At 51.7% G+C, this 10,959-nt stretch overlaps 1 protein-coding gene across 1 annotated transcript; it reads left to right on the top strand.

The window, feature by feature from the left end:
- The first annotated feature begins 7,545 nt into the window (after positions 1–7,545).
- On the top strand, positions 7,546–9,841 carry TEX46 (testis expressed 46). Its single transcript, XM_070079118.2, has 2 exons — positions 7,546–7,737; positions 9,545–9,841. Exons 1-2 carry the CDS (start codon positions 7,546–7,548, stop codon positions 9,839–9,841), a joined length of 489 nt encoding a protein of 162 aa, XP_069935219.1.
- The last annotated feature ends 1,118 nt before the right edge of the window (positions 9,842–10,959 follow it).

Genomic DNA, 10,959 nt, shown 5'->3' on the forward strand with positions numbered 1-10,959 from the left:
CGCGTCGGGACAAAAAAGCCCCGAGACGCCCACGGGCCCCGCCCCTCCCCGTTGCCATAGAGCAGCGTCCTCCGGGCTAGAGCGGCGCCGTGGCATCCTAGAGCGTCTCCTCAGCCTGGGGAAGCCGGCCGCGGCCCAGCCAGCGCTGTTAGGGATTCTGGGCCAGGCCGCACCTCCGAGGTATCCCAGTACCTCCAGGGACCTGCGTTGGTTTGATCGTTCAGCTGCTCCACCGGTGTTTGTTAATGCTCCCTACTTAGCAAGGGTTGAGTTGTGAAGCACTTGCTTTCAAAAAGCTTAGTCTGATGGCAGGGGGCCCAAACAGAGCTGGCGGATCATCTTATCTATGTCCATAATCGGTATGAGGGGAAAATCTTGCAAAGCACCTGGGGTTCGGTGGTGCCGGAAAGGTGGGGAGATCCACGTAAGAGTTGAACCCGAGTCGCTCCTGCCGCCAAGCCACTGTGCATCCTCATCCTCGCCCTTCGCAGCCCTTGTTCGCGGTGCCCCCAGCCCTCACGTCCCCAGTCCCTGCCCGCAAACCGCCGCCTCCTCCAGTTAATATATATTTTTAAGGTTTTATTTATTTGAGAGGTAGAGTTACAGACAGAGGGAGACACAGAGAGAGATCTTCCATCCGCTGGTTTGCTCCCCAAATGGCTGCAAGCCAGAAACCAGGCGCTTCTTCCGGGTCTCCCACAAGCAAGCAGAGGCCCAAGCACTTGGGCCGTCTTCTGCTGCTTTCCCTGGCCATCAGCAGGGAGCTGGGTCGGAAGAGGAGCAGCCGGGACTCGAACCGGTGCCCATAGGGGATGCCGAGGCTGTTGGCAGAAGCTTCGTTCTTCCCTATGCTGGCTATGGTGATGTATTCCTTCAGTTCCACCAGGATGCCTTCCACGACCCAAAGCTGGGACAGATCTTGTGTTTTTCCAGCTTATTTGCACTGAGGACATTGACCTATAATTGCCTTTTGTTTCTTCAAAGCATAGTTTTTAAGAAAATTGCACTGACATGGAGTGTAAGAACACACTAGTTCTTGGTGAGCACTGGCTTCTGGGCTGAGTGTAGGGAGAGCTTGCTGGGAGGGATGGAAATGGTTCACATCTTTATTGAGGTGATTAACAGGAATATATGATCAGCATAAGTCATTATAAAACCGATGTATTTTGTGTTCTGTGAACTATATTTTGATGAAGTTTTGGGGCAGGTGTTTAGCCTAGTGGTTAACATGAGGGCTGGAACTGAGTGTCTGGGTTCTATTTCTTGCTCTGCGCCCTATTCCAACTCCCTGCTAATGTGCACCCTGGGAGGCAGCAGCTGATGGCTCAAGGTCTTGGGTCCCTGCCACCGATGTGGGAGACCTGGATTGAGTTCTTGGCTCCTGGCTTTGATTCAGCCAATCCAGACCATTGGCAGCATTTGGGGAGTAAAATAGTGGATGGGAGATCTCTCCGTATCTTTCTCTCTCTGTGTCTCTTCAATAAAAATTAATAGTGATAATTTTAAACCTAAGGAAGCATGGGAAAGTGTGGCAATAAATTGGGAAAACTTTGCGAAAATGCTATGGGGCTTGTGATACGCATGGTGGCTTAAACCACTGCGTGCAACACCAGCATCCTGTATTGGAGCGCCAGTTCAAGTCCCAGCTCCTCTGCTTCCAATCCAGCTCCCTGCTAGTGTGCCCTGAAGGCAGCAGAAGATGGCAAAGTACTTGGGTCCTGCCAGCAGTGTGGTTGGCCTGGATGGGGATCCAGACTCCTGGTTTGGCCTGGCCCAGCCCTGGTCTTCGAGGTCATTTGGGGGTGTGAACCAGCACATCGAAGATCTCTCTCTCTCTCTCTCCCCGCCCCGTTAGTTTGCCTTTAAATAAATAAGCTCAAAAACAAAACAAAACAAAACCTGAGTATAGGGACTGCCATTTGGTGCCGTTTATAACAGACGGACTGCTTGGGATGCTTGCATATCTGAGTGCCTGGGTTCTGGTCTCAGCTCCACTTCCAGTTCCAGCTTCCTGCTAATGTTCACCCTTGGAGACAAGAATGGTGGCTCAAGTACGTGGGTCCTTGCCACCCTGTGAGAGATCCAGACTGAGTTTCAGACTCCTGGCATCTACCTAGCAGTCATCTGGGGAGCGAACCACAGACAGAAGATCTCTGCCTGCCTGTCTCTGTCACTCCATCTCTCTGCTTTTCAAATAAATGAAAAACAAATTTAAAAAAAAAACTGTGCAGGAAATACATGTAATCACATATAACATATGATTCAGCTCTTTAGTGCCATGGCCATATTAGAATAAACTGAATTTTTTTTAACTAAAGGAATAAAATTATAAAATGAGAGAATGGAGAAAGGATAAAATTTGCAAGAGAAAGGGATGAAGGGTTTAGGGAAGGGTAGAGGAAGTAGGGATGGGGGAGGTGCTTCATGGAAGCCAAATCTTCATCTTCCTAGAACACGTGCTTCCTGAAATTGACTCTTTTTTTTTAGACTAATTTTTTACCCCTCACAATTTGATCTGGATGGTCTGTCTCTGAGGGCTTTATTTGAAAGGCAGGGTTACAGACAGGCAGAGGCAAAGAGAAAGGTCTGGTTCACTCCCCAAATGACCTCAATGGCCTGAGCTGTGCTGATCCAAAGCCAGGAGCCAGGAGCTTCCTCGGGGTCTCCCACACAGGCTGGTGCAGGGGCCCAAGGACTTGGGCCATCTTCTACTGCTTTCCCAGGGCATAGCAGAGAGCTGGATTGGAAGTGGAGCAGCTGGGTCATGAACTGGAGACCATAGTGGATGCCAGCAACACAGATGGAGGCTTAGCCTACTATGCCACAGGGCTGGTCATGTGACTGGCTTATTTCATTTAACTTAATGCCCTCAAGGTTCATCCATGCTGTAACACGTAGGAATTTCCTTTTTAAGGCTGAGTAGTATGCCAAGGCAGGTACACACTGCACTTTGCTTATCCATGTATGGACATTGAACTCATTGCTACCTTTGGGCTGTTATGGATAATGCTGCTATGAACTTGAGTGTACAAACATCTTTTGAAGACCCTGCCCTGATAGCTTTAGGGTATACCCAAAGTGGAAACAGTAGGGCAACTTGCCCATTTTTTGCTTTTAAATTTTTGATGTTCAGGGGCTGAGCTGTGGCAAAGCTGGTAAAACTGCTGCCTGCAGTACCCGCACCCCATATGAGCACTGACTTGAGTCCCGGCTGCTCCACTTCCCATCCAGCTCTCTGTTATGGCCTGGGAAAGCAGTAGAAGATGGCCTAAGCACTTGGGCCCCTGCACCCGCATGGGAGACCTGGAGGAAGCTCCTGGCTTTGGATCAGTTCAGCTCAGGCCTTTGTGGCCATTTGGGGAGTGAGCCAGCTGATGGAAGAACTCTTTTTGCCTCTGCTTCTCTGTAACTCTGCCTTTCAAATAAATAAATAAATCTTTAAAAAAAGATTGGCAGACAATAAAATTAAATGCAGCTACATACTTTTACCAAAAAAAAATTTTAATGTTTTGGGGCCGGCGCTGTGGCTCACTTGGTTAATCTTCCGCCTGTGGCGCCAGCATCCCATATGGACGCCGGGTTCTAGTCCTGGTTGCCCCTCTTCCAGTCCAGCTCTCTGCTGTGGCCCGGAAGGGCAGTGGAGGATGGCCCAAGTGCTTGGGCCCTGCACCCCATGGGAGACCGGGAGGAGGCTCCTGGCTCGTGGCTTTGGATCGGCGCAGCTCTGGCCATTGCAGCCTATTTTGGAGTGAACCAATGGAAGGAAGACCTTTCTCTCTGTCTCTCTCCCACTGTCTAACTCTGTCAAATAAAAAAATTTTAATATTTTAAATATTGTACATAAAATACTGGATTTTTAATAAAAGATTTACTTATTTATTTGAAAGAGAGGGCGAGGCAGAAACGGAGAGAGAGGGGTCTTCCACTGTGTCTCCCACATGGGTACAGGGCCCAAGGACTGGGCCATCTTCCACTGCTTTCCCAGGTGCATCAGCAGGATACTGGATCAGAAGTGGAGCAGCCGGGACTTGAACTGGCGCCCATATGGGATATCAGCACTGTAGGTGGTGGCTTTACCCACCACATCACAGTGCCGGCCACCAAAAATAGGACTTTTATATAAGCATAAAACAAACTTGCCATGATTTTGTAACCTTCCAACGCATTTTACATAATTTAACTCAAACCACTATCACCTCACCAAGTCAGTGGGTCATCCTTTGAGAGATCCAGTGATCTGACTGGAAGCCCCAAAGTCAGAAAACTCAGTTCATAATTCTAAATCTAAAGCATTGTCAGAGGTTAGAAACATTTGGTAAAAATAAAAATAGATTGATAATATACATTTAACCTGAGCACTCTAACCAAAGCTGTGGACCAGATCTAACCAGAATTAAGGTGATCAATCATCAAAAAGAGGCAGATAATGTTAATTCCTTTAAGACTTAGTTCTCCCAAATAATCAAGGCTCAGTAAGAGCAACAGAAAAACACACGAAGGCCGGCGCCGCGGCTCACTAGGCTAATCCTCCGCCTAGCGGCGCCGGCACACCGGGTTCTAGTCCTGGTCGGGGCGCCGGATTCTGTCCCGGTTGCCCCTCTTCCAGGCCAGCCCTCTGCTGTGGCCAGGGAGTGCAGTGGAGGATGGCCCAGGTGCTTGGGCCCTGCACCCCATGGGAGACCAGGAAAAGCACCTGGCTCCTGGCTCCTGCCATCGGATCAGCGCGGTGCGCCGGCCGCAGCGCGCCGGCCGCGGCGGCCATTGGAGGGTGAACCAACGGCAAAGGAAGACCTTTCTCTCTGTCTCTCTCTCACTGTCCACTCTGCCTGTCAAAAAAAAAAAAAAAAAAAAAAAACACACGAGACATTCCCCAAGATGCATAACATTCTCATTATTTCAGTCAGCTACAACAGTACAGGAAACCTTGATAAAAGGATTAGCATGCAGGACCAGTTGTGGTGGAGCAGATAAAGCCACTGCCTGGAAGCCGGCTTGCCCTATGGGCGTAGGTTTGTGTCCTGACTGCTCCGCTTCCGATCGAGCTCCCTGCTGACGGCTTGGGAAAAGCAGCAGATGATAGCCCAAATGTATGGGCCCCTGCACCCATGGGGGAGACCTGGAAGAAACTCCTGGCTCCTGGCTTTGGCCTTTCTCAGCCCCGGCCATTGTGGCCATTTGGAGAGTGAACCAGCTGATGGAGAATTCTCTCTCTCCCTCTGTAATTCTGACTTACAAATAAAACAACATATTTTTTAAACGGCTCTATAATTGTAATCACAAATATTTTCAAATTACAACTGGGTGACAAAAATACTTAAAATAGATGTTCACAATGACTCAGCAACTTAGAATATTTTAGAAAGCACTGCAGAGTTTCAGACTTTTCTCCGTCCGGGTCTCAGGACCTACACTGGCGGGCGGTAGTGATCCGAGAGTTCTGGGTTTAACAAGGCACGTGTTGGCCTCAACTGTGGACTCCAGGATCTTAAACAGGTGGGAAGAGGAATTTCCACAATCTAGCAAGCAAGACAGTGAGAACTCTGGGTGAGAAGGGCCAGGAGGCCAACTCCCACTAGTCTAGAAAAATTTAGCAGGGAGTTTGTTACTGGTTGGGGGTAGGGGGGTGGTACTCGGAGAGAATCCTGTGGGTTCTTTTCTTCAGCTTAGTATAGAAATAAAAAGCTGGCAAACAATTTGCAGAGGCAGAAACTTTTATTAGACAGAAAAGAAACTTACTTGCCTGAGCAGGACACTGGCTTTGAGCTAGTGTCCTGGGTTTTTAAGGCATTACTATCTGTTCATTGGGTCATTCTGTGGGGGTTCCCATGAGAGGGGGTGGGGTTCATATACAATATGTTGATTGGCTTGGGGCTCATGGAGATAGTGGGGTGTCTCCTGGAGACAGCCCATCTCCCACTTAGGGGCTTGGCCCCCTCCTCTGCCAGCTCTGGGTGGAAGATTGCAACTAACTTGAAGGTGTGATTGAAAACCTCAAGGTCACACAAGATAGCCCCGGAGCCAGTCTGACTCTCTCCATGGGCCCAGTCCCGCTCTGCCAGCTCTGGGTGATTGCACACACCCTGAGGGTGTGGTTTAAGGCCGCAAGATCACACATGCAGTACAAGAAGCTATAGTGGGGGATACGCAGGTCAGCCAGCTTTAAGGGACATTCTACCTGTGTCCAAGGGGCCCACAGACCCCCAGCCCCACTGGCCAGCCTCAGAGGTGGAACTCATGGCCCTGCAGGGGTCTGGCGCTGGCTACAAATAGCAGTTTAATGTGAGCCATGTTCTCAAAATGGCAGCAAAGGAGGTAGGGGAGAGGAGACTCGTGGCGCCCTTCAGCGGGGAAGGCCGATGGAGACCAGGCGCTGGGCCGCAGTTGTCAGTCTCACCTTTTCCCCCTCCCGGAGTCTGAGACAAAGAGGAGGGGCAGTGAACAGACCGTGGCTGGTCAGACAAGCCAAAGAGGGCCGAGAGGGCCCAGGAAGAGCGTGTGAAGGAGAGTGAGCTTGGGGCCGGCGCTGTGGTGCAGTGCGTAAAGCCGCCGCCTGCAGGGCTGGCGTCCCATCTGAGTCCTGGCTGATCCACTTCCAATCCAGCTCTCTGCTGTGGCCTGGGAAAGCAAGTGAGCAGCCTGGGCCTCTCATAGGACGCTCCTCCTGCAGGAGTCGGGCAGAGAGACTGTGACTGGAAGAAAGGAAGGAGAGGCCACGGTGGCTCCAGGACAAGAAAGCGGGCAAGCCCTCGCCTCTGTGAAACACTGGCAAAGAGACGTTGGGTGCCACAAGACAAGGCAGGAAGAAGGCTGGAAGTGCATTCCTCAGAATGAGACTGCTCAGAACTCACCTCTGGCCTCAAAAAAAAATTCAGCCTGTGGCATAGCAGGGAAAGCCACCGCCTGCAGTGCCAGCATCCCGTATGGGTGCCAGTTCAAGTCCCAGCAGCTCCACTTCTGATCCAGCTCCCTACTATGCCTGGGAAAGCAGTGGAAGATGGCCCAAGTCCTTGGGCCCCTGCACCCACGTGGGAGACCTAGAAGAAGCTCCTGGCTCCCAGATCAGCACAGTCCAGCCTTTTCAGCCATCTGGAGAGTGAACCAGCAGATGGAAGACCTCTCTCTCTCTCTCTCTCTCTCTCTCTCTCTGCCTCTCTGTAACTCTGCTTTTCAAATAAATCTAAAAAAGAAAGAAAGAAAGCACACATACTCATCTTTTTTGCCTTATTTCCAAGTTTTGAGTCATTTTTCTCTGCAGCCATTTGATTCCTGGGGGCCCAGCCCAGAAGTGTGCTGAGTGAGTGTGGCGTTGCTAAGGCCTGCATCGCTTGGTGGTTGTGAGGCCGCTGTAGGATGACGCTTGCAGGTGCCTGTCAAGGAGCCTGGCACGAGGTGGGAGCTTCTGCATGGCCATCACTCACCTTATTGTTACATGGCAGCTGGGGGGCGGGAGGGGAGCTACTTGTGATGCAGCAGGGAGGGTGGCCTTTCTCCTGCCATGGAGGGCACAGAGGCAGGGTGCTGGGGCCCGTGTGCCTCCCCACCGTAATGCTGGGAGACCTGCTCTTTCTTCTCAGGAGCCTCCATGGGGTCCTTGCTTCCTCCAGCATCATGGGAGCGCTGGTGGTTTGGCTGATGAACTACAAGCCAGTCTTGTTTGGGTTCCTGTTCCTTCTGCTGTTGCTAAGCAACTGGCTGGTCAAGTATGAACCCAAGCCCGCCCCCTCAGGGTGCCAGAAGGTGAGCGAGAAGGGGATAATGGGACATTTACAGCTAAAGTGGGGGCGGGGGGAGGATGTGGAAGGTGCCAGAATAAGGGGGAAAGGCTGAGGAATCCAAGACTTTGGTCTAAGTCCCCGCCTTTCAGCTTCTGCTTGGTTGATGGTGGGCCAATCACTTCTCTCCCCAAAGCTTCAGTTGGGTCAGCTGTAAGGGGACACTCCCTGTACCCGGCTTCATGTTGGTTGTCAAAGCCGTTTGGGAAGCAGAGATGACAAAAGTGGAACAGGTGAACGGGACAGACCAGAGACGCGAGCACACAGATGGGCATCTGAAACGCCCTATTGGAGACAGTGGGAATGTATAAAACACCTTGTAGTGCGCTGTGGATGTGTAGGCATAGTAGAAGGAGCTTAGGAACTGGGCCTCAACATCAACGCTATTGGCAGTTCACCTGGGATAATCCTTTGCTGCAGGGGTGGGGAAAAGCTTATTGGAAGCCTGGAAGCATCCCTGGCCTCTACCCACAAGAGGCCAGCAGCACCGCTGCCCCATTTGTGACAAACAGAAATATCTCCAGACAATGCCGAATGTCCCCCAGGGAGGGCAAAATTGCCTCCCATTGAGAACTACTAAAGAAAGGCACAGGAAAATAAATACTAAATGCAGGATTACCATTGAAAAGAGGCTGCTCGGAGGAGAAGGACTTCAATTGTATTTGTGACATTTTATTTCTTTTTTTTTATTAAAAGATTATTTATTTGAAAGTCAGAGTTACACAGAGAGAGGAGAGGCAGAGAGAGAGAGAGAGAGAGGTCTTCCATCCACTGGACATCCACAATTGGCCACAACGGCCAGAGCTGCGCCGATCTGAAGCCAGGAGCCAGGCGCTTCCTCCAGGTCTCCCACATGAGTGCAGGGGCCCAAGGACCCGGGCCAGCCTCCACTGCCATCCCAGGTCACAGCAGAGAGCTGGATCAGGAGAGGAGCAACCGGGACTAGAACCGCGCCCATATGGGATGCTGGCGCTTCAGGCCAGGGCTTTAACCCGCTGCACCACAGTGCTGCCCCGACATTTTATTTCTTCAGTTGGTGGGATAATATCAACATTTGTTGATTATCTACTCTTTTTTTTTGCGTATCTGAAATGTTTAGATTTTAAATGTTTTTAAAGACAAGTAGTTTGTAGCTGAAAAAAAAAAAGTGTTCTTTATTGTTAAGGAGCAGGAGGCAGGTGAGGGTTAGAAAGACAGGGGGGGGCCGGTGCTGTGGCACAGTAGGTTAATCCTCCTTCTGTGGCACCAGCATCCCATATGGTCGCTGGTTGGGTCCCAGCTGCTCCACTTCCGATCCAGCTCTCTGCTATGGCCTGGGAAAGCAGTAGAAGATGGCCCAAGAGCTTGGGCCCCTGTGCCCACGTGGGAGACCCAGAAGAAGCTCCTGGCTCCTGGCTTGGATCAGCTCAGCTCCGGCCAGCCATTGCAGCTACTTGGAGAGTGAACCAGTGGAGCTGGGCTGATCCAAAGCCAGGAGCCAGGAGCTTCTTCTGGGTCTCCCATACATGTGCAAGGCCCCAACGACTTGGGCCATCTTCTACTGCTTTCCCGGGCCATAGCAGAGAGCTGGATCGGAAGTGGAGCAGGCAGGACTCAAACTGGTGCCCATATGGGATGCCAGTACTTCAGGCGGTGGCTTTACCCGCTATGCCACAGCCCCGGCCCCTAGGATAACATTTATAAACCACTTGACATGGAGCAGGTGTTTGGTGCAGACTGGCATTCTCATTATTAACCAACGTTTCACTTTTCCCTGGGGCTGGGGAGCTCAGGAGGAGGCAGAGAAACCAAAGACCCCAGAAGCCAGCCCCACCAACACCACCATGAGCCCAAAGGAACTGGAGAGGTTGAAGGCCTGCTTTGCCCTTCAGGACAAACTCCTCGAACGGCTTCTGTGCAGCGAAATGAAGCTGAAGGTCTTAGAAAACCAGATGTTCGTCCTATGGAATAAAATGAGCCGCCACAGACGCTCAAGCAGACACCGGCAATTTCCCTCGAGGAGACACAGGAGGAGGCACGGCTCGACGGTCTCCACCTTCTCCGATTGTACTTCCATCTCCCTCGCCTAATGAAGAGGGGGTGGGCTCGCCTCTGCTGCCATGACCTTGACTCTGCGTACTGGCCTGTTTTGTGTCGCGAGAACGAAACACGGGAGGCTGGGTTTATTTGGCTTCTAGCTCTGGAGGTCCCAGAGGATGTTGCTAGTGTCAGCTCCTGGTCAGGGCTTCGTAGCAGCCAGCAGCTGTCCGGCGAGTGTGAAAGGGAAGTCATGTGGGGGAGGATGAAGGAAAGCAGAGCTCATTCTGTAACAATGGCTCCAGTGCTGTAACTCTCTCAGTAACCCACCCAGGCCTGTGATCCCTGATCCAGTCCCCCGAGGCAGCCTTTAGTCCCTTCCAAGGATGGTGCCCCATCCCCCAGGACCTAATCACTTCCCATTAGGCCCCGCCTCTAGAAGATTCCACCACTTTCATACTAGGGACCACCCCATACCAGGGACCACGTCTCCAGCGCATGAACCCTTAGGCAACAAATCATAACCAGACTGCAGCGCCCGGTAAAACCCCATCAAAGGCTGTTAAACGTTCCTGGTGGATCACACTGTAGGGTGCCCAGGAGTCAGGAGGTGGCTCAGAGGCTGAAAAATCATCGCTGGAAAAGATAACCTGTGCACAGCCGGTTAGCAGGGTGGCAGCTAACACAGGCACAGGGCTGCACAGCCCAGCCCTTCCTCTCAGCTGGGCCACCTCTACCCTGGTCTAGGGACCTCTGCCGGTTCCCCTGAGTGTCCTTGCTGCTGCCCCGGCCCCCCGGCTGCACCCACTCTGCACCCAGAGACCAGAGCAGGCTCCTCCAAGCACGGCTCTGACCATGTTCCTTGCCTGTTCTTGGGCCCGCATCTCACTGCCATGGCTGACCGATGGACCTCTGCTCCTTCCCGTGATGGTCAGGCCCTCCGTGGCCTGATCCTTTCCCCTTGTCTGGTCCCTCCCCTCTCACACCTTGAACTCCATGTCAGCTCCTCCTAAACATCACTCATTTGTGGACCACTTTTGTGTTTCCTGCTCCAGCCAGGAGCCACCTGAGTCACTCAGCGCTGTTCCTTTAAATGCATTGCTTTTCCTAAATGGGTTTATCAACAAAGGAAAGTAAATAATAATTTCTTTGCAAATTAAAACAAAACCAG

This window comes from Oryctolagus cuniculus, chromosome 7 (genome assembly GCF_051225735.1).
Source record: "Oryctolagus cuniculus isolate XC-2025 breed Fujian yellow rabbit chromosome 7, ASM5122573v1, whole genome shotgun sequence".
Lineage (NCBI taxonomy): Eukaryota > Metazoa > Chordata > Mammalia > Lagomorpha > Leporidae > Oryctolagus > Oryctolagus cuniculus.

Coding starts and splice junctions, on each gene's coding strand:
- TEX46 (XM_070079118.2), top strand. CDS start 7,546: ATGCTGGGAGACCTGCTCTTTCTTCTCAGGAGCCTCCATGGGGTCCTT. Junction 7,738..9,544: donor CCCCCTCAGGGTGCCAGAAG/GTGAGCGAGAAG, acceptor TGGGGAGCTCAG/GAGGAGGCAGAGAAACCAAA.